At 37.4% G+C, this 26,996-nt stretch overlaps 2 protein-coding genes across 2 annotated transcripts in view; both read right to left on the reverse strand.

Moving 5' to 3' along the window:
• The window catches only part of LOC149779661 (uncharacterized), a 232,750-nt gene extending 206,020 nt beyond the window's left edge, over positions 1-26,730 (reverse strand). Inside the window, exon 1 of the mRNA XM_089940485.1 lies at positions 26,582-26,730. The gene's annotated coding sequence lies outside the window, so the exon portion shown is untranslated. The remainder of the gene's footprint in view (positions 1-26,581) is intronic.
• Positions 17,190-21,115, reverse strand: LOC149779664 (uncharacterized). The gene has a single exon (XM_089940483.1). It carries the CDS (start codon positions 21,047-21,049, stop codon positions 20,390-20,392), a length of 660 nt encoding a protein of 219 aa, XP_089796609.1. The 5' UTR covers positions 21,050-21,115; the 3' UTR covers positions 17,190-20,389.
• Positions 26,731-26,996: the final 266 nt, after the last annotated feature.

The following is a 26,996-nucleotide window of genomic DNA, read 5'->3' on the forward strand; positions in this document are numbered from 1 at the left end:
ATCCAGTGTACCGAGGGGTTGCTCGACAGCGAGGACACGGTTTAGGAGATATGTTAAAATCGGCCTTTCGTTCGGTGGCCCCTGTGTTGAAAACGATGGTGACACGCGGATTGCACGCCTTGAAAGATGCGGCACTGACGCAAGGCAAAGAATTTCTCCAAAATGTCATCATCGACAAACAAAACCCTAAAGAAGCCTTCATGAGGGCCGGCAAAAATGTCTTTTTGCAAACGGGCAAAGACCTTTTGGGACGCCGAGAAACACCTATAAATGCCCTGCACGCTACCGAGTCAGGCATTCAGCAAGGACAAGGCAGAAAGAGACGACGAAGAAAACACCCTTTCACCAGACTTCACACTTCTAAAGCGAGAAAGGCAAAGAAAAGAAGAACCGTTCGAGACTTAGACGTTTTCGATTATTGAGACACAGAACAAAATGATGCACCGAGAATCTTGCGCTTGTTCCAAGTCGGAACTGGATCTGTTTGTCATGCCCCCCACCATGATGACGATGCAAGAATCCCAGTGGGTGAAATTTCATCCCGTCTCCTCATTGACCGATTCCGCTCCCATCGAGTTTGAAATCAAAGGACAGCCCAAAGATTACATCGATCTGAATAGCAGTTACCTATACTTGAAAGTGAAAGTGATCAAACCTCCCAACGCTAACCTAGACTATGATGATGCAGTAGCTCCCGTCAACAATTTCATGCATTCCTTGTTTAGCGAAGTGGACTTGTACTTGAATAACAAACTGGTCAGCAGCAGCATGGATACTTACCCTTATCGAGCGTACCTGGAAAAGCTCTTGACGTACGGAAAAGAAGCCAAGAACACTCATCTGGATGCTTGCGTGGTATGGAAACCTGACAAAGCGACTAAGTTCAACGGCCTTACACTTGCCGGGGATGCTACAAATACAACGGGATTTGTAGAACGACGAACGAAAATTCATCTTAGTCGTAGTTTAGAACTGATGGATCGCTTGCATCAGACATGTGGTTACAAGAAAAGTATTTGCTGAACGGGGTGGATATCCGCTTGATGCTGAATCGCAGCAGTGCCGCTTTCCATTTGATGGCTGCTGCTGATGCCACTTACAGAACTATCATTCAAGAAGCCAGACTCTACGTGCGTCGTGTGGAAGTGTTACCTAAAGTGGAAAACGACGTCAGTCAGACGTTGAGCAGAACGACTGCCAAGTATCCGATACGAAGAGTGGAAGTGAAAACGTTCACCATTCCTGCTGGACAGCGATCCATGATCGAAGATCATCTTTTCCAAGGACAGTTACCCAAACGTTTAATCCTTGGTATCGTCAAGAAAGTTCAGCCTTCAACGGAGCCTACCATGAAATTCCTTTCAACTTTCATCATTACAATGTGTCCAAGATTGAAGTCAGTCGCGATGGAAAGACCTTGTTTACCCGACCTTTCGAGCCTAACTTTACCCAGAAGAATTACTTGAGATCGTACTTGTCCCTGTACGAAGCCACCGGACAGTTAGGAACCAACACCAGTTACGGCATTACGTACGACGATTATGAAGGAGGCTATGCTTTGTGGTCTTTCGATTTCACTCCAGACCAAGGCAGCGACGAGGGACATTTCCACCCTATAAAATCTGGCTAGATTCGTGTGGAAATTCAGTTTGCCAGTGCACTGCCCCCAGAGAACACAGTGAATGTCATCCTTTATGCAGAATTTGACAATACCATAGAAATCAACAGTTTGAGAGAAGTCATTCTAGACTATTAGAAGCCATGGAAGACTGTTATCCCTCTTTACCTAGTGGAGAAACTTTGAAGATGGAATGTGAGGAGACCGTGAAAAAAGAAGAATCCCAAGACAAAGACGAAGAAGTTGTCATGATGAAGTCAAGATGGCCAGAACAAGAAGCCCATTTAGTCTCCTGTTTTGCCAAACACTTGGTGGAAAAAATGACGGAATTGATCAAGAAAGATTGCTATGGATGTCAAAACGATCATCCCAGTCAAATTCAACACGATAAATGCCTGATGCTGAGTCAAGAAGAAAAATTGGACGAGTATCTGGACGAAGCTTGGAGTCTCATCTCGGACGAAGTCGTGTTGCATCAGTGGTATAAAGACTTGCGTGAACATTCTTGTCCACCATTAACCACTCAAGAGATCCATCGTATCGAAGCTCTCCTGAATCAAAGTGAGGAGAGGAAACGAAGAAACGGTTATTCGTCAGACATTTTCAAGCAAAAAGTCAGGATCGAATTGATGACTTATTATTACCTGTGAAGGAGAAGAAAACACACAAAACAATGGATACCTGGGAACTTTATTACCTTTTGAACCACAGTTCGTACACGGCTTCTTGGAATCCTGTCGTCTGTGCTAAAGATGAACTCACTCATCGCAAACCTCAAGACCATCTAACTTATGTCATCAACACGGACGACAGTTCATCTCCCAGGAACCCACTGGGTAGCCGTTTACTTTCCTCAAGAAGGATGTGTGGAATATTTCGATTCGTACGGATTGCCCCCTTTGGAAGACGATATCATCGACTTTATGAGAAGAAATGCTCAGACCACCCGATTCAATAATGTGAAATTACAAGGCACAGATTCCTTGGTGTGTGGACAGTACTGTGTGTATTTTCTGCATCATCGCAGCCTGGGCTATTCCTTAGAACATTTAGTGACTCATTTTGATCCTCGTTCTTCTTCTAGAAACGATGTGAAAGTAGATCGATGGTTCTGTGACCATTATGCTTATCTTTTTTCTCAAGCTAGGAAACGTAGTGTCCATCAATGGCCTAATGACCTCCACCAGTGGAAATCACAATTTCATTCAAACGTTGTCAGCCCTGTTTAAAGTAGAATGTGAATTGAAAAAAATGTTTGATGTTATAGGGTTGGATTATTGTTAAAAAAATGTTAGAGTTGTTTGTTAGTGTTAAGTGATTTTTGAATAAAAAGTATTGTGTTTTGAAAAAAAAATGCCTTTTCGTTTGTTTGGCTATAAGAATGTTGATTCATGCTCTTTGACTTCTTACTATCCCTCTCATGACACTCATTGAACTTTGCGGCTCGAAAACCGTGTGGGGATGTTTTCCTTCACGTCCGCGCTTTGACTTTAAGAACCGGGTTGTTTCCAGTCTAACCATCCATTGTCGACTCATCCTCCTACGAAGATGTGCTCCAAACTAGCTAAGCTAAACGAAGCTTACGTGAATTTGCATAGGGTCAGACACAGTCTGATACCGAAGCCAGAAGAGATAGAGAATGTGAGAATGTTAAAAGTCACTGAAGACCTGATAGAAGAGCTCTTCAGAGAAGAAGTGAACAGGGAGAAAGAAGAATGGACAGAGAAGTACAGACTTCAGAGACAGCAGCAGCAACAGCAACAACAACAACAACAGCAGCAGCAGCAACAACCTGAACCTGACAGAGGCTTTGTCGATTGTCGTATCGACACCAAAGAGTTCTTCTTCTCTTTCCGAAGAAGCAAACCTATCGTCAGAAAGTCTATCCTCAGAGGTCATCGCATTCTTAGAAACTAAAAGATTGCCATAGCAAACAAAAAAAAAAAAAACAGCCCTTTTCAGGGCTACCCAATACTCTAGAAAAGAAATAACCATCGATTTGCCATTGTGTGTAGGTAGAGTAGTGTGAATATAAACACTGACTCTTTTTTAATAGTGCGAGTGTATGTGTTTGTGTTTGTAACATCTCACGTACGTTGGTATGGATAGTAGATTAAGATGATGTTTTGTTTGGTGTTTGAGGTGTAGGGAGAGTAGATTTGGGGTTGGATTGCTTTGCGTATGTGGATAGTATATTGAAGTGATTAATGAAAAATTTTTTTAGAATAGGAATGGGTAGTATAAAAAAGTGAGTGCGTGTTTCTTTTAGGTCCGCGCGTTGTTTGGTCATGATCTAGGTAAGATCAATTTTATGTTTTTAGGGGGATGTTTTCCTTCACGTCCGCACTTTTAGTATAAATTGAATCTCGTTCGGTAGTCCAGCTACCCTTGTTGATTGATCAACACCAGAATGAACACCAAACTAGCGAAACTGTTGGAACTTCATGTGCATCTGGATTATGCCAGGCGCCTGTTGAACGAACTGGCCGCAGAAGCCATTGTGGAAGAGGGAAGGATGAAAGAGGAGGAGAGAAGAAACAAAGAAGAGGAGGAGAGAAGATACAAAGAAGAGGAGGAGGAGAGAAGAAACAAAGAAGAGGAGGAAAAGGAGAGAAGAAGAAGAAATTTCAGAATCCCAGAGACCGAAAATTGGGATTCTGAAACTATTTATCCTGCTTCTGCTCTCTCCCAAAAAAAAGTAAAAAGCAACTGGGGAACAAGATGTGTATGTGGCGCCAGGCCTGGAAGGTGCCACCATTAACCAGGTGTCCATGAAGTTCCAAAAAAACAGCCCTTTTCAGGGCTATCCAATACTCTAGAAAAGAAATAACTATCAATTTGCGAATGTGTGTAGATAGAGTAGTGTGAATATAAACACTGACTCTTTTTCATAGTGCGAGTGTATGTGTTTGTGTGTTTGTGTTTGTAACCGTTCACGTAAGTTTGTGTGAATAGTAGATTATGGGTTTGTTTATTGTTTCTTAGCGTATGTGGAGAGTATAGTTTGGGTTTTATTATATGAAATGAGAAAGTAGGGGGATGTTTTCCTTCACGTCCGCGAGTTGTTTGGTCATGATCTAGGTAAGATCAATTTTATGTTTTTAGGGGGATGTTTTCCATCACGTCCGCGCTTTCACTATAAGAACCCACAAGGTTTGATGTTCGAACCATTCTACGGAATAATAAAAACGAAGATGGTGGTTGCAAGTGAGTTGTTCAACAACTTGGTAGATATATACAATTGGATAATGGATGGCATCTATGTAGTGGAGAGACTAGAAAAAGAATGGAAGATAGCAGAGTATCTGGACTACGCTAAATGCCTAAACGTAGGAAAAGAAGTGATAGCAGAAATGATAGAAGAGGAGGAAAAGAGATTGAGAGGTATGATAAATCCCACCTATGTCAGAGTGGGAAGCCTAAAGGAAGCACTTGACAATGCAAGCAAAGTCAGGTGCTTTCTTGAAAATATGTCACATGGGACAGAGTGCTCTTTTGTGGAGAGAGGTCAGGACAGACTGAGGAAAGGAGAGGAGTTGATGAGAAAAGTGATGGTGGTAGAGGTAAAGAATATTAAAGAGAGATGGAATAAAGAAAGAAAAGAAGAAGAAAATAGAAAGAGAAAAGAAAGCTTTGAGAAACTGAACAATAACTGGATACGAATACAGGAGAAATTCCGAGCCTTGGGTCACCCGGACTGGATGCCTGAATCAGAAATAAAGAAGAAGACAGGAATAATGGCTAAAGTTAGAAGATGGCTACAGAAGTGGAGGAAATAAAAGAAGAAGATAATGATGAAACCAAAGGCCATTTTCAGGGCCACCCACGTTTCTCGAAAAGAGAATTACTTTCCATTGCCTACGCCCTTTTTTTTAAAATTTAAAAAAAAAAAATCCCATGTTCAATTTCCCTTGACGCTATACAGTCCCAACCTGTTTAAATTCCTTTGACGCTATACAGTCCCTATTCCCATGTTCAATTCCCCTTGACGCTCAACAGTCCCACGATTTTTCTCCATGTTAATTTCCCTTGACGCTATATGTTCCCACGATTTTTCTCCATGTTAAATTTCCCTTGACGCTATATGTTCCCAGGGGGTGTTTTTAATGCTAAGTCCCATTGACGCTATAGTATCCCTATTCACTACTTAGATTGTACCATGATAAACCGGTTTGAATTGTTCTGGAACCAATGGAACTGGTCTGAACATATTGAACCGGTTTGAACCTGTTAAAACCGGTAAAATACTGTCCAATTGAGACCTTAGATAAAACAAATGGCTACTAATAAAAAAAAATTTGAAGGGTTGAATCTAAGATAAAAGGTATGAACCGGATGGAACGAGATTGAACCGTTTCCAGCCGGTAAAAACCGGTTGAAACCTGTCCAATCGAGTCTTGAGCAATGATCGGTTTGTAATAAATAAGTTTTAACTGGTTTGATCCAGGATAAACCAGTTTGGACTGGATTGAATAGAATGGAACCGGTTTGCACTGGATTTAACCAGTAAAAACCGGTTAAAACCCGACTAATCGAGCCTTAACCCATGTAACCGGTTGGTACTAAACCGATTTGAACTGATTTGATACAGTATAAACCAAATGGAACCACTTCTAAACCAATGGATCCGGTTTGAACATTCGAAAATCTGTTAAAACTTTTCCAGTTGGTTTTCAAGCCATAAATCGGCTTGTAATAAATAGGTTTGAACTGGTTTGATCCAGGATAAAAAGGGTTGAACTTGTTTGAGTTGGATGGAACTGGTTTAAACCATATTGAACCAGAATTTACTTGCTAAAAGCGATTGAAACCTGTCCAATTGAATGTTAAGCCATAAATTTAAAAGGATTGCATCATTTTGAACTGGATAAAGCCGGTTAAAACCAGTCCAATCGGGTTTTAAGCCACAAATTGGGATTGCAATAAACCGTCTGAACTGGATTGATCCATGATAAACTGGTTTGAACGGGATGGAATCGGAATGCTCGAAGCATATTCAACCGGACTGAGCAGATGAAAACCTGTGTAAACGAGTCTTAAGCCATAAAACCGGCTTATAATAAACCGTTTTGAACTAGTTTGTACCCAGGATAAATTGGTTTCCAAAGGATGGAACCGATCCGAGCCCGATTGAACCGGTTTGAACCTGTTATAATCTGTTCAATCGAGTCTTAGGCCCAAAAATCGGCTTGAATTGGTTTGATCTAGATGGAACCGATTTGAACCCAAATGAATCATTTGAAGCGGTTAAAACCAGTTAAAACCTGTCCAATCGAGAATTAAGCCATAAAATCTGCTTGTAATATACCGGTTTCAGCTGCTTTGACCCAGGATACACCAGTTTGAACTGGCTTGAACCAAATAAAACCAGACTGAACCGGTCTGAACCAGATAAAACATGTACAAATCCGTCCAAATGAGTCTTATTCTATAATCGGATTTATCTTAAGGAGTTTGAATTGGCTTGATCCAGAATAACCTGGTTTAAACTTGATGAACGCAGCTCAAACCGGATTGAACCTTTTTGAAACAGTTAAAACCGAAAAAAACTTGTCCAATCGAGTCTTAAGCAATAAAAGATGCTTTTAATAACCCGAGTTTGATCTGTTTTGATCCAGGATAAACTGGTTGAAACCGGATGGATCCTGTTCGAATCGGATTCAGCAAACCTTAACCGGTGACAACCGGTTACAGCTTGTCAATTCGAGTCATAAGCCATATAATCGGCCTGTGATTATCCTGTTTTAATTAGTTTCGTCCATGATTAACTGGTTGAAACCGGATGGATCCTGTTCGAATCGGATTCAGCAAACCTTAACCGGTGACAACCGGTTACAGTTTGTCTATTCGAGTCATAAGCCATATAATCGGCCTGTGATTATCCGGTTTTAATTAGTTTCATCCAGAATAAACAGGTTTGAACTGAGATGAACTGGATGGAAGCTATTAGAACCGGTTTCAACTGGCTTGAATTGGATAAAACCGGTTATAACCTTTCCAAAAGAGTCTTAAGAGACGAAATCGGCTTGTAATAAGAAAATCTGAGCTTGTTTCACCCAGGACAAACCACTTGGAACATAACGAAAAAGATTAAAATCAGCTTGTCATAAACCGGTTTGAACGGGTTTGATCCATGATAAACTGGCCAGAACCGAATGGTATCGGACGGTAGAATATGATTGAACCGGTTTGAACTTATTCAAATGAGTCTTACACACAAAATCGGCTACTAATAATCCGGTTTGAAGTGGTTTGAACCAGGAGAAATCGGTTTTAACCGGTTTATTCTAGGCTTATTGTAAGGCTTAAGACTCAATACGGCTTGCAGCCGCTACAACCGGTTTCGAACCGGTAATAACCGGATTTACCTGTCCAATCGAGTCTAAAGCCATAAAATCTTCTTGTAATAATCCGTTATGAACCAGTTTCAACCAGGATAAACATGTTTGAACTGGCTTGAACCGGAAGGAAGCTTTTTTACTGTTTTCAATCCGGTTGAATCTGATAAAAGCGGTTACAACATGTCCAATCAAGTTTAAGTCATAAAATCGGCTTGTAATACACCGGTTTGAACTGGCTTCATCCTGGAGAAACTGGTTTAAACCAAATGGAAAAGGTTTAAACCGGGTTGAATTGGTTTGAACGGGACAGAATATGGTTAACATCTTCCAATGTAGTCTTAAGCCATAAAATGGGATTGTGTTAACCCGGTTTGAACTGATTTGAACCGGAATTAACCGGTATGCATTCGAGAAAACCGGTTAAAACGTGCAAACAATGATTAGACCTCACCATCGGCTTGTAATAAACCGGTTTGAAATGGTTTCATCAAAGATAAACTAGTTTGAACAGGATGGAACCGGTTCAAAGCGGTTGGAACCGGCTTAAACCGTCTCAACCTGTTCAATCGAGTGTTAAGTCAAAAAGTCTGCTTTTGTAAACCTGTCTGAACAGGTTGAACCAGGATAGACTGGTCTGAACTGGCTTGATCCGGATGGAACATGTTTGGAATGGATTGAAAGGTTAGAAACGATTAAAACTGATTAAAACCTGTCCAACTGAGTCTTAAGCCATAATGTCGGATTTTAACAAACCGGATTGAATTGGTGTAATCCAGGATCAACCGTTTTCGACCGGATGGATCCTGCTTGAACCGGGTTCAACCGATTTTATGAACAGCAGAAAAACGGTTGTAACCTGTCCTGTCAAGTCTTAATCTATATAATCGGCATGTTATAATCCGGTTTGCCGTGGTTTAATCCAGGCTTGAAACGGATAGAAGCATTTTGAACCTGTTTGAACCGAGTCTTAAGCCATAAAATCGGCTTGTAACAAAACTGTTTGAATAAGTCTTATGCAGGATAAACTGGTTTGAAACGGATGGAAAAGGTTTGGACCGGATTGAAGAGGCTGGAACCGGATACAATCGGTTAAACCCTGTCCAGTATTCAGCAATAAAATCGGATTGTATTGAATTGGATAAAACCGCTTAAAACCAGTGCAATCCATTCTTAAGAAATAAAATCGGATTGCAATAAACTAGTTTGAAATACTTTGATGAAGGAGAAAATTGTATGAACTGGTTTGAACCGGTTTGATTCGGACAGAACTGGTTAAAACCGGCTGAAACCTGTTCAATTCAGTCTTAAGCCATAAAATCAATTTGTAGTCAACAGTTTGGAACTGAATTAATCCAGGTTAAACTAGTTTGAATTAAATGGAACCGGTTTGAACCGGTTAAGGCAAGTAAAAACCTGTCCAATCGAGACTTAAGCCATAAAATCAGCTTTTAATAAACTAGAAGAAACCATTTCGAACTGGCTTGCACCGGAGGGAATCGGTGTCAACGGGATTGAAGTGGTTTGAACCGGCTAAAACTGGTAAAATCCTGTCCAATCTAGTATTGAAGACGAATTACCCAGATTGAGCAGGCATGAACCGGATGAAACCGATTTGAACCTGACTGAACCGGTTTGATCCGGTTAACTAGTTGAAACCTCTCCAATTGAGTGTTAAGCCATAAACACGGCTTGTAATAAAGAGCTTTGAACTAGTTTTGAAACAGGATGAACAGGTTTGAACTGGTTTGCAATGAATTGTGCTGGTATGAGCCGATTGAGCCGGTTTGAACCGGTTAAGACCAGTTAAAACCTGTCATATTGGGTATTAAGACATACAATCGGTTTGTAATAAACCGGATTGAACAGGTTTTGAACCAGGATAAACAGGTTCGCACTGGTTTGGAAAGGAGTGAACCGGTTTCAGCCAGATTGAGCTGGTCTGTACCGGTTAAAACTTGTTAAAGCCGTTTAAAACGTGTCCAATCGGGTCTTAGCTCATAAAATCACGTTGTAATAAACCGGTTTGAACCGGGTTTGTACCAGGATAATGTTTTGAACTGGACTGAAATGCTTGGAATATGTTTGAATCAGATGGTTCAACTGAGTCTTAAGCCTTACAATCAGCCTGGAATAAAACGGTTTTCACTGGTTTGAGCCAGGAGGAACAAGACTGTTCAAACAAGACTGAACCAGTTTCAAACTGAACGAAGGACTCAATTTGATCTTTGTGTACTCCATTGTGGTTGAGTATAACGTGGTGGGAAACACCTCCGTACCGTTACTGCGTGTCATTCCTTTCAAAATGGATATTACCACGGCCAATGACCAAGAAGGTGGAAATACTTATCACGTTCATCTCTACTTTGTATATCCTCACTATTTACACGTCAGAAAGTCGTATTTCGACACTGTCAACATTACTATAAAAGGAGATCTGGGACAGAATATTCCATTCTCCAAAGGAAAAGTCACGATGAAACTCCATTTTCGAAAACGATTCTCCAACGAATTGTAAGTCATGTATCCAGTGTACCGAGGAGTCGCTCGACAGCGAGGACATGGTTTAGGAGATATGTTGAAATCATCCTTTCGTTCGGTGACTCCGTGGTTGAAACCGATGATGACACGAAGATTGCACGATTTGAAAGATGCCATATTGACGCACGGTAAAGAATTTCTTCAAAATGGCATCATCGACAAACAAAACCTTAAAGAAGCTTTCTTGAGAGCAGGTAAAAGTATCTTGCTTCAAACAGGCAAAGACATTTTGGGCCGACGAGAAACTCCTATAAATGCCCTGAACACTACTGAGTCAGGCATTCCTGCTTCCCGGACGCCACAGCACTGACAAGGCAGAAAGAGACGACGAAAACACCACTTCAGAAGACTTCACACTCATAAAGCTAGAAAGACTAAGAAAAAATGAACTGCTTGAGACTTAGTCGTTTTTGATTATTAAATCATAGAAACAAAAATGATGCACCGAAAGTCTTGCGCCTGTTCCAAGTCGAAACTGGATCTGTTTGTCATGCCGCCGACTATGATGACAATGCAAGAATCCCAATGGATCGAATTTCATCTCACCTCCTCTGTGAAAGACTCAGGGTCAGCTCCGATCGAGTTTGAAATCAAAGGACAACCCGAAGATTACATCGATCTGAATAGCAGTTACTTGTACTTGAAAGTGAAATTGATCAACACGACCACAGACGGTCCCGATATCAAGGACGAAGATAAAGTAGCCCCGTCAACAATTTCATGCATTCCTTGTTCAGTGGAGTAGATTTATATTTGAATAACAAACTGGTCAGCAGCAGCATGGATACTTACCCTTACCGAGCGTACCTGGAAAATCTCTTGACGTACGGAAAAGAAGCCAAGAACACCCATCTGGATGCTTGTATGGTAGGGAAATCTGACACAGCGGGCAAGTTTGACGATACCGATTTGATTACAGATAAAGACCCCAATCACAATGCGGGATTCAATGCCTGACGAAACAAAATCAAAGGCCCAAACAAAAATTTACAACTGAGTGATCGTTTCCATTTAGACATGTGGTTGCAAGAAAAGTATTTGCTGAACGGAGTGGATGTCCGACGGAGACTGAATCCTATCAGTGCCGCTTTCCATTTGATAAGTGATGCTGTCTATTACAAAACCATCATTCAAGAAGCCAGGCTCTTCGTGCGACGTGTGGAAGTGTTACCTAAAGTGGGAAATGACATCAGTCACACGTTAAGCAGAACGACTGCCAAGTATCCGATACAACGAGTGAAAGTGAAAACTTTCACCATTCCCGCTGGACATCAATCCATGATCGAAGATCATCTGTTCCAAGGGCAGTTACCCAAACGTTTGATCCTTGGTATCGTCAAAAATACAGCCTTCAACAGAGCCTTCGAGGAAAATCCTCTTGAGTTTCAGCACTACAATGTGTCGAAGATCGAAGTCAGTCGAGATGGCAAAACCTTGTGTACCATACCTTTCGAACCAAACTTTAGTGACGAGAAGAATAATTACTTGAGATCGTACTTGTCCTTGTACGAAGCCACATGACAGTTAGGAACCAACACTAGTCACGGAATTATGAAGGAGGATTATGCAGAAGGTTACACTTTGTGGGCTTTTGATTTCACCCCAGACCAAGGCAGATACGAGGGGCATTTCAAACCTATAAAATCCGGCCAGATTCGTGTGGAAAGTCAGTTTGCAAAGCCAATACCTGCAAACAGCACGGTGAACATTATCCTGTATGCCGAATTCGACAATACGATAGAAATCAACAGTTTGAGAGAAGTCATTCTAGATTATTAGAAGTCATGGAAGACTGGTATCTCTCTTTGAATAGTGGAGAATCTATAGACATGGCATGGGAGGAGCCCGTGGAAGTAGAACCCCATGACAAAGACGAAAAGGACATAGTGATAAAGTCCAGATGGCCAGAACAAGAACAACATTTAGTCTCCTGTTTTGCAAAACAACTGGCAAAACAATTACGGAATTAATCAAGAAAGATTGCTATGATGTCAAAACGATCACCCCAGTCAAATTCAACACGAGAAATGCCTGATACTCAGACAAGAAGAAAAATTGGATGAATAAAACAAAGCTTAGAGTCTTATCTCGGAAGAAGCCGTGCTTCATCAGTGGTATAAAGACCTGCGTGAACATTCTTGTCCTCCATAAACTACTCTGGAGATCCGTCGCATGGAAACTCTTGTGGCTCAGGCTACGAAGACGGAGCTAATAGAGGTTTACTTGTCAATGATTTTCAGGCAAAAAGTCCGGATTGAATTGAACACTTATCATTACCTGTAAGGAAAAAACAACACAAAAATGGATACCTGGAAACATTATTACCTTTTGAACCACAGTTCGTACACTGCTTCTTGGAATCCTGTCGTGTGTGCTAAAGATGAACTACCTCATCGCAAACCTCAAGATCATCATGCTTATGTGATCAACACGGACGACAGTCATCTCCCACGAACGCACTGGGTAGCCGTCTATTTTCCCCGTGATGGTTGTGTGGAGTATTTTGATTCGTATGGATTGCCACCTTTGGAAGACGACATAATTGACTTTATGAGAAAAAATGCTCAGACAACACGATTCAATAATGTGAAATTACAAGGAACATATTCCATGGTGTGTGGACAATATTGTGTGTATTTTCTTCATCAACGCAGTCTTGGATATTCTTTAGAACATTTAGTGACTTATTTTGATCGTCATTCTTCTACAAATGATGAGAAAGTAAATCGATGGTTTTTTGACCATTATGGTTATCTTTTGTCTTTAGCTAGGAAACGAAGTGTACATCATTGGCCCAATGACTTCCAGTAGTGGACGTTTAACTTCAGTTCACAACGTTGTCAATCTTGTCCAAAATAGATGATCATTTAAAAACTGTTTGTTGTTGATTGAATTGTTAATTTAAAAATGTGTTACTTGTTGTTAGTTGTTTGAATAAAAATGTTGTTTTGAGAAAAAATGTGTCTGTTATTAGTATGCCATTTGTATCATGAATCATGCTCTTTGACTTCTTTCTATCCCTCAAATCAAACTATTTTAGCGTTCCGACTCCAGTGTAGGGATGCTTTCAATCGCGTCCGCGCTTGAACAATATAATCCGGGTCAGTCTCCAGTCTGACCAACCATTGTTAACGTTTGAGACGAGATTTGCAGAGACAAACGCCTTATTCTTGAGGCCTTTCTCGAGGGTTTAAAGACGTAGAACATTCACGTGGTCTTTGGTAGAAACAAAGGCCAACGGCTGTTCATAGTAAAAGAGTTGCCAGATTACTGGCTACGCAAGTATGTTGACCTCAACTAAGTCTTTGAAGAGGGCTACCTCGCCATCAAGTCCATTCTCAGAAATCTAAAAGGAAGATGCGTCTCAAATCTGTCGGGATCCATTGCTGAGACACTGATGAAGCTGCAGTTCCTTTCTGGAGCAGTGAAAAACAGGTGACATGCTTGCGATTTTTCATACAACTATATGTGATGGCACTCAGCATCTCTTATTCGAAAGACACAACAAGCACTTTCCAGACACGCCGGCTCTACTTTTGTAATAATATGATGACATGCGCCAAAATATCCTTGTTACAGTACCAGGGACAAACTATCAGCAAGCAGTTATCCTACACAATAATATCAATGTGAATATAGCACCTGACGAGGCTGCTGTTATTTATGCACGATGCACAGAATGGCGTTTTGCCTATGCAGTTACTGTGAAGAGATCAAGTTTTTATCATCGTTGATCTGTCTCTCCACTCCTGAAACTTCCTGTCAAAGTCATTCAGCACACGCTCAGTTTGTAATTCTAACATCGAAATTCACACAAAATTTAAAAGTCATTTCTTAGTGGCCGTCCTATCTTGCCACCCATGTTCCAGCATCGGACATTTCAGAGGGAATACCTTATTTCCCGCCTGCACAGGGCGAAATCCTTTAAAAAAGGTTCTATAATATGTATTATTCCATATGAGTATCCCATCTCACAGGCTTTGTGCAGTGAGAAAGATGAACCATATCAATTAATCCAGACGTGTTCCGTACATTTCCACTGCTCGCTGAGATGTTGTTGGCATTATCCCGAATTTCATGTCAAAAACACTCTAGTCTACTAAAAGCCCTCCTGTTTTGAAAGGAGACGTGACGGATGGACAGACAATCAGTATTAAGTAGACCATATTGTATATTTTAATTTATATTATTTGTTGGCTTGACGTAATGATTATATGTTTTGTACTTTCTGTATCTCGTACTTGACTTTTCCAAACCTCACGATGGACATTTGTTTTGCAAACAACATAATACATAGCTAATATTTCTCTATTAGTGTATAATGCATATTAGGATCATTATCAAAGAGGGTAAACATGTTTATTTGGGACATCAGATTTCCATTTGGAAATTCGCAAACTAGCTATCAACTTTAGAGAGGAGACTGACCTTTATTGGTGTCTTAATTATATACAATGTTGATTACTGAAGAAATTATTTATTCTTGAATCACAATCAATCTTATTTTTGTACTCAGGTTTTCATCTGGGTGAGATCACAAATTCAAAATATTATTAACTAAAAATCCAAAATGCCAATCAATAAAATTCTGGGATTGTGATATTAATTTGGAATTATAGTGAATTCAGACAAGAACATTATGGACTGTATTATTGTTTTACATTAGAAGATACTGAGCACATCGCCACTCTCCAGGCAACTAACAAATTAGCACATTTGAGACTGCAGGCACATCAACGCAATCAATATTGGAATTTAATTAATATAACTAGTTTCAAAATCCATAAGTTCAAGAACTGCTTGCAATTATTCGTTAATTTTAATTGCACAAACATTGATAATACATACAAGGACACAATTATATTCACATTATATATATATATATATATATATATATATATATATATATATATATATATATATATATATCTGTTTTAATTCCTTTTATAATCTAAACACACACACACACACTGTGGAGTAGTACATATCTGAAAATCCATCGTTATCAGCAAACGGTTCTAAGCACCCGGTTAGTTAATAAGATTAACAGACTTATTCGGCAACTTTTGTAATATATTTATAAACATACGATACTTATAACTCACTATCAGTCTATGTAAAAAAAATATTATCATTAAAGAAACTATTTTACTATTTTCCTTTTAATGATGTTTTGAAGTGTAATAAATTCGGAGTCAAGCCTCTGTAGATATTGATGGGTAACCAGACTTGGTGTCCTTTTGTCCATCATCTCACACATTGCTTTCTAAGTTTAACAGTTTTCAGGGCATTTATATAAATCTCTATGAGTTTAAGAGGAAAGATGTATATGTGTGTATGTATGTATGCTTTTATTTTAACGTAGCTTTAACAATTTTCAGTTATATCGCTACGATGTCTGCAGTGTGGGAGTTTATAGTAGCGGGGCATCATGCGGCAGACATGTAGCATGAGGTCCCATCCAGTCACATTATCCTGAAACCATGACTACCAGTCCTAACACTAACCCCTTAATGCTGAGTGCCAGGCGAGGCAGTTGTTAGTAACATTGTTATGTCCTTGGTATGACTTGGCCAATGTTCGAACCCACGACCTCTCGCATCCATGGCGGACTCTCTAACCACTAGGCCACCGAAGCGGTCTAAGATGATAGAAAAATTGTTTGTATGAAGAAATATTGTCTATTTGTTTACAAGTTTGAAGGGAGTAAGAGTGCATTGAAAAGCTAGGTGTTAATCTAATCAAAATATTATTATCTAGTTTTGTCAATAAATCTGAAAGAGTCTATCCATTTGAAAGGCTTGAAGAAATATTGCAAATTGCTGGAAATAAAATGTGTCTTTTATGCACGGTAGACGTGTTGAAAACACTAAAAGCCAATTTATCAGGTATACCGTATTCTCTAGACGTTCATATAATACTTCTGCATATTTAACACATAAGTTTGATTGCTTTGATATGTATTAGTTTTGGAAATTTTAATTATGGTCTTGTATATCTCTCCTCAAAGGCATTTTATCATTTATTTATCGGTGTTTGCTGGCTTTCATGCATCAAGTAAATTCTCAATAACCACATTTTCGCTGTTGTTGAGGGTCCGAAATGTCTATAAATCTTGAGATAGAAATTCGCCAAAAACATACGCAATGCAAATTAATTATAAATATTGTGTATGCATGCATGTATGTATGTATGTATGTATGTATGTATGTATGTATGTATGTATGTATGTATGTATGTATGTATGTATCTATGTATGTATTTTGTTATATACAGGGCACCAGATATTAAGAATAATACTCAGTTATGTAATTTCATATTGTCTATGCAGAGGTTTCTTCAATTTCAATTTTACCTGGCTCATCAACAAAAAAATTAACTGTATAAACAAATATTCGTTCGTCAAAGAAATCCAAAATGAAAAAGAAAGCTATACAATCATTACTGACACAGCAAATTATGAAGGACACATATGGGTCTGTTCAGCAATATTGAAAATATAATTAATGGAATTTCGTTTTAGCTTGTGACCAAGAACTCTCCCTGCTCATTATTTTTCGATCAAAAGCTGTCGTGGAGAAACGTGGGCTTATTTTTTAAAGAAAACTTTGGTGTTTTAATGTAGAAAACCGCCCAGACATGTACGTATGTATTTATATGTAGTCACTAAAATGAATACAAACAGGTGTGTATTTGATATTTTACTTTTCATTTATTAATCAATAAAAGTTTTGATTAACATATAGACAAAACACTTTTGTATGAGGAAAGAGTTATCAAAGTTATGCGTGAGTATATGTCTTGTTAAATAGATAGATTGATGAAAGGAAGGACGGATAAACGGACGGATGGACAAGTAGATATTTTGGCCGAATATAACGAAATTTAAGAACACGTTCATAATTCTCGTTATGCTACATGCATAAAACGTTTGAGTTTCCTGGCACTTTACATTAGAATAGATGAAAACTAAATTCGTGGTTGTTTTGCCAAAATAAGATTGAAAACATGGAGTAAACTCCAGATCCGTTAGTCACGCATCAACTCTTTTAGATTACAAATACGTTTGTTCTGCAATGTTGAATGTAGAACGCACTCATGGTTTGTACTATATTTAAAACAAAAGACAATTTTAATGTTCAAATCATAGAGACTCTGGACAATGATATGTCATGGACAACAATAAAATATTTCCGCAAATAGAATAAACTTTAAGTACAAACTAAAGAAGAACGTAACTATTGACAAAGGCACCATTGCAGTGGACAATGGTGCATCCTAGACAACAAATACATATTTACACAGAATGATCTATTACTACAAACTAAGGGCATACATACCTATCGACAACAACATGGAGACTGTGGACATTGGTACATCATGTAATAATGGAACACGCATTAACATGCAACAGGAAAACGAAGCCGTCCAGAAAACTCAGAAATTTAGTAAACTGAGATGTAAACGTATTTCTTCTTATTTGGTATTATTAACGCACTTGCTAATGAAGACAGTTGATGTAAACGGCTGATCCCATGTGCTCCAGGAATGAACTTGAATATGAATATGCCAAAAGTACACTAACTATAAGTAGTTATTAAAATAGGACCATCAGATTTGGAGACCGTATGCTAGTATAATTAATGAATTATAAAATATAAACAAAGTGAACAATAATTGCAATTATTTGTTTTTCTAAAGCCAATTTACATCTGAAGTCCAGGAAATGAAATAGTCCACGTTGAGTTAGTAGTTTTGAGAGAAGCAAGGCCAAGATGCGATAATTTATGCGATAAATTCAAAATGCAACCATGAATCACACATCAAAATAAAAGGAATGTAAAGGAATATTGTTAACACCTAAACCATACTAGGTTTATTTTAAATTACCATGAAAATAAGTGAGGATAAATGGGGAAATTATTTAAGTTTAGATATAAAAATTTTGTAAAGTACCAAACTGTACACTAACCGTCGTAGGCAAAGATCTGAGAATCAAGTGATTTAGGTTACTGCGAATTAAATCCCAAAATAATCCAAGAATTACTGACACAAGTCCTAATAATGTAATGTCCTGGATAAAACTCAGTACAAATCCCGAAGAAATCCAAAACTGAAGGCGATGACGTGTCTGTTATAGCTTATGGAGTTTTGACGTGTCAACAGTCTTTTGTTAAATCAAATTAATATAATTCCAGGTTTGAATTCAATATAAATTGCAGTGAATGTCGATAGCCAAGGATTTTATAAGAGCACTTTTGCATTTCCAGAGAAAATAATCACTTGAATTTAATAATTTGAAGAAAATGATTCATCCCAACTGGACACAACATAATGCAACTTAAAATTGCTAAATGTTAAAGTAAGAATGACCAAGTCCTCACAATTACGAAGTGCTATAGTTCGAACCCGTATCCGACGCCGACGCTCTAAATCACTTACGCCACCGGAGCGATCAGTCTGTTAAGTAATTATAAAACTAATGTATTAGTAATTTCTATTGGCAACAGGATGATGTAATTCTTAAGGTTACACGACAATCAGAAACATCTAAACATTTTAATAAACATATTAATTTTGGCCAGTACTTTAGCATTAAAAGCAATTTGACTGTAAGGACTGCTAGGCATATGATGACAACATAACTGGATAAAACTGTTGCATAGCTATTTCAATCAGAATATAGCATATTATCCTCTACGGGTAGGAGCCTAAGACAGATCCGTCGCCGGCAGTGTTACAGTGGTACATATATCTCCAAATGTCGTTATGTGGCGCAATTTCAATCTCGCTGAGGATTATTTAATCGCTCCATCACTTGCAAATTTGAACCATACTTAGCTCCATTCTAGCAAACTTATTATAATTTCGAAAAACATAGTCGACAATGGCGAGAAAAATGTTAAGTCTATGCTAATTTCTAGAGCTAGAGCAGCCTAATGTACACGATCAGCTGCAAGCTTGACGCATACATTCTCGAATGAAAATACAGTGTCAGAACAGATACGTTTTACACCTTGCAACATTCCTACAGCCATAATGGCTACGGTTAAATTACAAGAGTCAAAACTAAATTTTAAAAAGTGTCTGAATCATAAAATATGTCAGCTAAGTAGAGCATACATATTTTCTTGTCTTTGTTTTATTGTATGCCAAACATTTCCACAATGCTTTTGTCTTAGTAGAAATGTATTTACCTTAAAAATAATTATCAGGTCGATTGTAACTGTATCAGACAAATACTTTCATTGATTGAAAGGAGGGTACTGTTTGTAATGGATTGGAAGCTGAATACAGCTAATAATGCGTGCAACCATCAAGATATGTATCCCGTCATTTCCACTAAAAATTATAAGAACAAAAGTAACATCTATATTAAAATATAAAAAAGATGAGGAAAAAGCTATTTACAATGTACATTTATAAACTTAAATGCACAGTTTTGGCATATAAATATAGCCAAAGCCTTAAAAAAAATATATGAAATCCTCTACATGTACAAACCGTACACTCACTGTATGAACTCTTACATTGATCAACAAATTTTAAACAGGCTGTAAGATTGTCTAAAAAATATCCAGCAATGTAATTTAACACACTTAAGTGAAATTTATATGCATAGCTTATTCATATCAGTCTTAAACAAAAACCTCTTAAATTATACTTTAAGCAGCGGACTACCCTAACTTTGACAACATATTGTTTTTCAAAATTGCAACCGAATTACATTTATATAAAAAAACAGTAGTATCAGCCATATAATATATAACACACAGAAGTAAACTTTAAAAACGAAATCGTTTTATCTTTACAGTGATCTACATATAAAAAGTGTTGAAAATTTACACTACATAAATATATACATACTATACATAAACTATACATAAGCAACTTAATTAGATATAAACTTTATATAAACAATTTTCTTATACAACCAATAAGATCTTACATGGCCGTTGTAGCATTCAATACAGAAGCCCACTCTGTAACGCCGTATCTCACGCCTAAAATTTCCGTATCGGAAAGTCAGCATGTATTCAGATTCGTCATCAAATTCTTTCTCCTCATATACTTCATACTTGTCGTCATCAGAATAATCAGCGACATGAATTTTCTTGGACATCTTCCATTTTTTCTTAACTAATTTAATGCGCCATTCTGGAATACAGCCTACCACAAGAACTTCTTTGTATTTCGTGGCGTAGTTACGCGCCCTCTCGTCACGTTTTGGAATATGACGATCCAGTATATCACTGTTACTTAGATCAATACTTTCGAGAGCTGCTTCCACTTCCTTTCCCTCTTCATTTTGCTTTGATAATACATTAATTCGTACAATTCGTACATCTTCCTTTTTTATTTTTCCTTTTTCAACAGCTAGACTGGCCCACATTACCGCTGCTTCGAAAGTAGCTGTTGTAGAAATAAACTGAGACTCTCTTTTCCCACAGACGTGCGATTTAACAGGTATATTGGCGTAACATGCTCTGGGCTTCAGACCCATTTTAGGATCTTCATTTTCACTCAAGACCCGAAACACACGATCAGGCATGGCCGGAAGGCTCTGTTTACAAATTTGTAATAGAAGAACAAAAATATAACTTGTAGATCAAGTTACCGCAAAGGTAAGTAATTATATGATTAGTAGGAATAAATCATCATAATCTTAGTCATATCAAAATAAATGAGTAGGTACTATAATATTACGCCAACAAATTAGAAAGTAAGTATTTGAACTAAGAATGCCATGACAAAACTGTGGTTAGCATTTGAAAAACTTATTACTGCAATTGATCTTGAAAATGATTTTAATACGAACCCATAGGCATGAGCCTATGATGAGTTAGGTTCTGAAAATTTCAAGAAGTCCACGTGCAACAATTGTATTTTGTGCTGAACTTTTGTCCATGATTGTAGATTGTATATTAAGATAATGTGCATTTGTAAACAAAGTGTTTACATAGCCAACCATTGTTCATGATTCTGAGTCGTAAATAAGATGGTGACTTAGTTTAATGAGTTCGAAATATTCTAGAAACGAACTTGTTTACAATTTGATGGAATTGTCCAGTTAGAAATGACTTACATATAGGGAACTTCAGGAAATTATATTGCGTTTATATCAAGAGAAAAATGTGTAGATAATGGTTTTGAAAACAACGTCTTCATTCCCGTTTCGTAAGAGTCTTTGAGAATCTATGATCAGGCTTTGCATTTGTGTTCAGATATAATTCGAGAGGAATTATTTAAATCAGTCATTTTAATTATTAAAGTGCTCATAGACTAGATTAACACTTTATTTTGAGATTGTTGAGAACTCATTGAAATATAAGACATTCAAGGCTATTTGAATTCGTTCGGAATATTCTATATTTTTGGATCTGTGATATGATATTTAGGATTAGATGGAATTTATTTCACAAACTTTTTGTATTCAAGAGAACGAAGTTGTTTGCTGAATTTTAATTCCATTATTGCTTCCACTTTCTGTCATATAGCTTAAGACCACAGAGTCATAACAGGCATTGGAGAATCGTCCGGGATCTGAATTCCTTAAAATATTTCAGAGAAATTGAATTTGCCTCTGAATTTAAATTGACTTTGTTTCAGAATATTCTTTTTCCCTAGAAAAGATTTTTAATTTCATGCATTTGAGAAACTCAAAGGTGAAACCAGTAAATAATCAAATTCATCGTAAGGCTTGGTTTAAATCAAATCTGGAGAGGGTAAGAACCTGTGAAAAAAAGACGACTTGCATGATCTTGCCAGACTTTATGATTATTTTCTGAAACAAAACATTTTTTATCAGAATAAGAAATAGTGAATATTTTGAATCAAACTTTGATGGAGAAGACATTCTTTAATGACAGTGCTTTGAGTTACATAGTTAAGAATGTCTTTGTTTTTGACAGGAAACTGAAGGAATTATGGTTATGAAACCAAATGGAATTGAAATTAACAAAGATGCAGCTTCAGAACGAGATTAACGGAAATGTAGAGAGAGAAAGAGAGGGAAAGAGAGTTGGTGAAAGAAAATGGAAATGCAATATCTAATAATTCCAATTGTTATAAATGAAACGGATTTTCTGCAATACGATTGGCTGTAAACAGTCACGTGATACTGATCTGGAACTTTTTACACATCGATAAATTCTGGGACTACTTTCGGTTTTTATACTGTTTGCAATATAAATAAACATTGCAGACACGTCATTGCGAAACAGTTGTTTCATCTTTTACATTTTTTATTCAGCAAATAAATATAAATTATACCCTTTTTATACTTTTTCAACTATTCTTTGATTGAAGTGAATAATTTACAGTTTGGCGTTCGTCCGCTACACAGTCGCGCAAAATGGACGATTACGGTGATTTTTCACTGCAATTTTCTGCGGAGTGTTTTGAACAATTAGATGACAAGGAGTTAAAAGAAATAATATCAGCGATTGAAGCAGATGAAGATGGATTTGACGATAATGCGATGGATGTTACAAACACTGAAAATGAAACAGAACAATAGAGATTGATAAATTCCCTCCACAACACCCCATGACCTCATTCACCCATGCCATATACAACAACAACAATAGTAGCGTGGGGAACTGTGCCAATCAATTTTGAGGCCGTTGAGGAAAATAAACCAACATTCAAGAAATTATCTGAGGAGGACTTAAAAGCTATTGAAAAAAATCATTACTCAGAGGCTACTAAACGAAACACAAAATGGGGCATTGAGGTTTTCAATGGTAATTTTACAAAATCTTGTTTGCTTATTTGCAAAACATATAACCTTTTGAGCCAATCATATTTCGCCGTTGATGTGTGTGCCGCATAGTGTACATGTTTTGAAAATGAGAGTCCCTTGTATATGATGTATGTGCAGTGAAGAAGACAATGTCTAATTCTTCCATGGAACCGGATTCCTAAAGCTGAATGTAGTTAATTGTAAGTAAAAACTTACTTTTGCATCTACAACTTTTCTGTAATTAAAGAAGGGAGTCGCAAACATGGTATTTGTAGCTCTTTTCACCGGTTGTCACCTGAGCGCGACGTTGTCCCGGCAGGCGAAATTCGCACAATTCGCACGTTTTGGAACCCGTAACTTCAGTTTCGTACAACGCAGAAAAGTCAATGATGGCTTGATGAATAGAAAATTATCTCAGGAGTACAATAAGCTATCGGGTATGGCTGTGTGCCTTTAAAGACGGAAATAGCAGAAGGAAACAGATGTTCATGGGTGGAGCCAAGTATTTGGAAGTTACGCACATTCTCTCTTATATAGTATGATAGAGAGGGTCCTGGGGGTAATGTAAGGTATGTTCACCCCATTTTTTTTATTTGGACATTTATGTTGGGGTGTAGGGTCAAAGTCCATTCCCTATCGAAAAGTTGGAATTCGCCGACACAATTTGGTGTCGGCATGGGGTAACTTCTTACTAGCCGGCCAAGCAAACTAAAACGACCTTTCATCCAAGTATACCTGCATGAAACCGATAGGAGTAGGATTTATTTTCTCAAAAATCGTGAGCATAGCATTCGTCATGTCTTTAATCCGTTGGCAGACGAGACGAAAGTACGTCGTTGATGAAATTTGACCTGGATCTGGCCATTTGCATTTCTAGTCATATGACTATACAACCCTCGCAACCTACATGTCAATGACATCAGAGGTCATATAGTCAAGTGATATCGACATAAACAAATTTCCGAAGTTGTTGTACATATTATTTGGATATATTTTATAGAAGTCACTTAATGCTAGTATAAAATAATATAATGCACGCCTAATTATCAGCATATTTATTCTGAGAACAACGACCAGAAACCTCTCGGTATCACAGCAGGGTGGAGAAAACCATTTTCAAATAGTACCGAGCACGTGTCAGCGATGTTTTTTATGGGTATCACGTGTCTGCGTAGTGAATCTGGTTTTCTTCAAACTACAGCAACATTTACAGATTTTCGGTCATTGCTTTAATAATAAATATTTTGAGAAGTTTATGATTTTTTTTTTCGCTTTTCTATCACAATTACGTGACTTTCGTCTATTTGTTTTCCTACAGCAACACTAGAAATGGTGTATTGTTGATATCATGTCACTGTATGACCTGTGATGTTATTGACATGTAGGTTGCGAGAGTTGTGTAGTCATGTGACAAGGAATGCAAATGGCCAGATCCAGCTTAAATTTCAGCAACGATGTACTTTCGTCTCGTCTCTCAGCAGATTAAAGACATGACTAATGCATTGACCGTAATTTCTGAGAAATATTGAGTGAATCTCATGGGTAGAAAGCTCAGTACTGTCGCCCAATAATTGCACTTTTTCATTAATTAACTCGGGTAGTTGTATGACATAAAAGGTAAATTAATTAATTAAACAAGACTCCAGCTTCATAATTTATTTTATAAGCTTTACTTAGTATAAGCAGTATATAATCCAATATATTGTATACAGGTCAATTCTATAAAACGTGTTAGACTTGTTATGCTCTTGGTCCAAATGTGCCTTTTGCTTTTCACAATTCTTCTTTTTGAATATTTGTAACATAATTTTTCCATGTGCTTTTCCATCCATCTGTTATCCTTACATTTATTTATCACCACAAATCTAATGTGTTTTACTACAAATTGTCAGGGTTGTTCACCTTTATGACCTACATTAATTAGATCTACTGCGGGATAAGGATTAAGCAACAGAAATAACCTTTATTATCCCTAACATAATACTATTTTTTTGAGCTAGTTCACCATCACACTCGACCAACTCTGTCTGATATGTAAGCATTATACATTTTCATGGACTTGAACCTGTTAACTAATATTAAATTTATTTTGTGCTTAGGTCACAAGAAAAGCAGAAACTACTGTTTCAGGTTAATATTCCAAACTAAATGTTAATGTAAGAAAATAAATTTTTAAAATAAAAAGCTGAAAAGGAAATAGGTGATAATTGGATAATGGTAACAACTATGCAACAACACATCAGAATGGAACCTACATATATTTTCAAACATTAGTTATGAAATAATTATATCAATATTTTTTATTATTTATGAAAAGTAATATTGTCTTTTTCCTACTTTTGTAATTCCCTGGCCCTGTTAACACAATTGCGGTCTCCAAAAAACTATTGGAAGCCCATATATACAGTGGTCCCGCTCTTGAACGGCTCAATGACCAGTGGCCACCCGCTTTTTATGGCCAGAATCCCATGGCACTGACGAGTTTCTGTTCAAAAGTATCCCTCAAGAAAGTCCACCCCTCAGATGCGACCAGTAGCAATTATAATTGTGCAAAAATGTAAGATTTTTCCTTCACAAGTGGCCACATTTTATTTTAATATGTGTCTGAAACCAATATTTAATTGGTACAGTAAATAATATGATTATCTCTACTGATGTCAATTTCCCAACACTTGGGATATTTAAGAAATCCTGCCAGTCATTAAATATTCGCTTATGCAAATATGCAAATGACTTTGGTAGAAACGATGGTTTTCATTAGACATTGTGGTTTTTTAAAAAATAACATGGACATTGAGACTTGTGCTGCTAGAAATTTATTATTATGTTATTTGTCCGGTAGTGGTACTTTAACCGTTACTAATAATTCATTGTACGTTCATTTTCAGCGCTGGTAATTACATTTAATTTGTTTACTATTACAATTTTTAAAGTACTATTTGAAATTAGATCACCATTGGTGGCGTTATCAATTTTCGTGGATTGGTTGAATTGTAAGTTTATTTCGCTAGTAGTTTTAGTTCTATTATTATTATTATTATTATTATTATTATTGTTATTATTTTAACATAACCATGAATTATTTGTACGTTTATATTTTTCTAATGAATACGTTTTTAAATCAGAATTGAAATTAAACTATACAATATACGCCCCATACTCATTTGTTACCGTTTTCGTGGTTTAGTAATAAGATCGCATTATATCTGCACGGCAGTACTCGTGGTAGTACACTGCTGTCGGGCTATTCTGCGCACCTAAGGTTTCCGTCACTAACATTGACACCATTCGCATGCAGAATTCGACAAAATGACGAAAATAAAATAATACAGCGCTTACCGTTTGAAAATCGGCTATGATCACCAGATCATTCAGTTCTAATTCTGGACAAACAGGATACTACCCCTGTGTTTTCGGGACTCACAATATATCCGCCTGTTCTTCGCATGACTTTAATACAATGTAACGTTTTTGCATCTGGCCATGGAAATGCTATGTATTACGTTGTACTATTTCCGTCAGCGTCTCAACAATAGAAATAGGTCAGTGTTGTGTACGTACATTGGTGAGTCACCACCCTCTTCCCAAGAATAGCTGGGACAATTGAATTTTAAAAGCTTAGGTTATTAGTACAGTCATTAAATATAAGCAGAGGTTTAAATTAATACCATGTAAAAAAAAGCTTTGAAAATGAAAGTAGGAAAGTATTAACATCAACTATAATAGTGATTCAAAGCTTGCATTTGACAGAAAT

The sequence above is a fragment of the Sinohyriopsis cumingii genome, chromosome 17, assembly GCF_028554795.1.
Source record: "Sinohyriopsis cumingii isolate HCF-2022 chromosome 17, ASM2855479v2, whole genome shotgun sequence".
Lineage (NCBI taxonomy): Eukaryota > Metazoa > Mollusca > Bivalvia > Unionida > Unionidae > Sinohyriopsis > Sinohyriopsis cumingii.

Coding starts and splice junctions, on each gene's coding strand:
- LOC149779664 (XM_089940483.1), bottom strand. CDS start 21,049: ATGCCTGATCGTGTGTTTCGGGTCTTGAGTGAAAATGAAGATCCTAAA.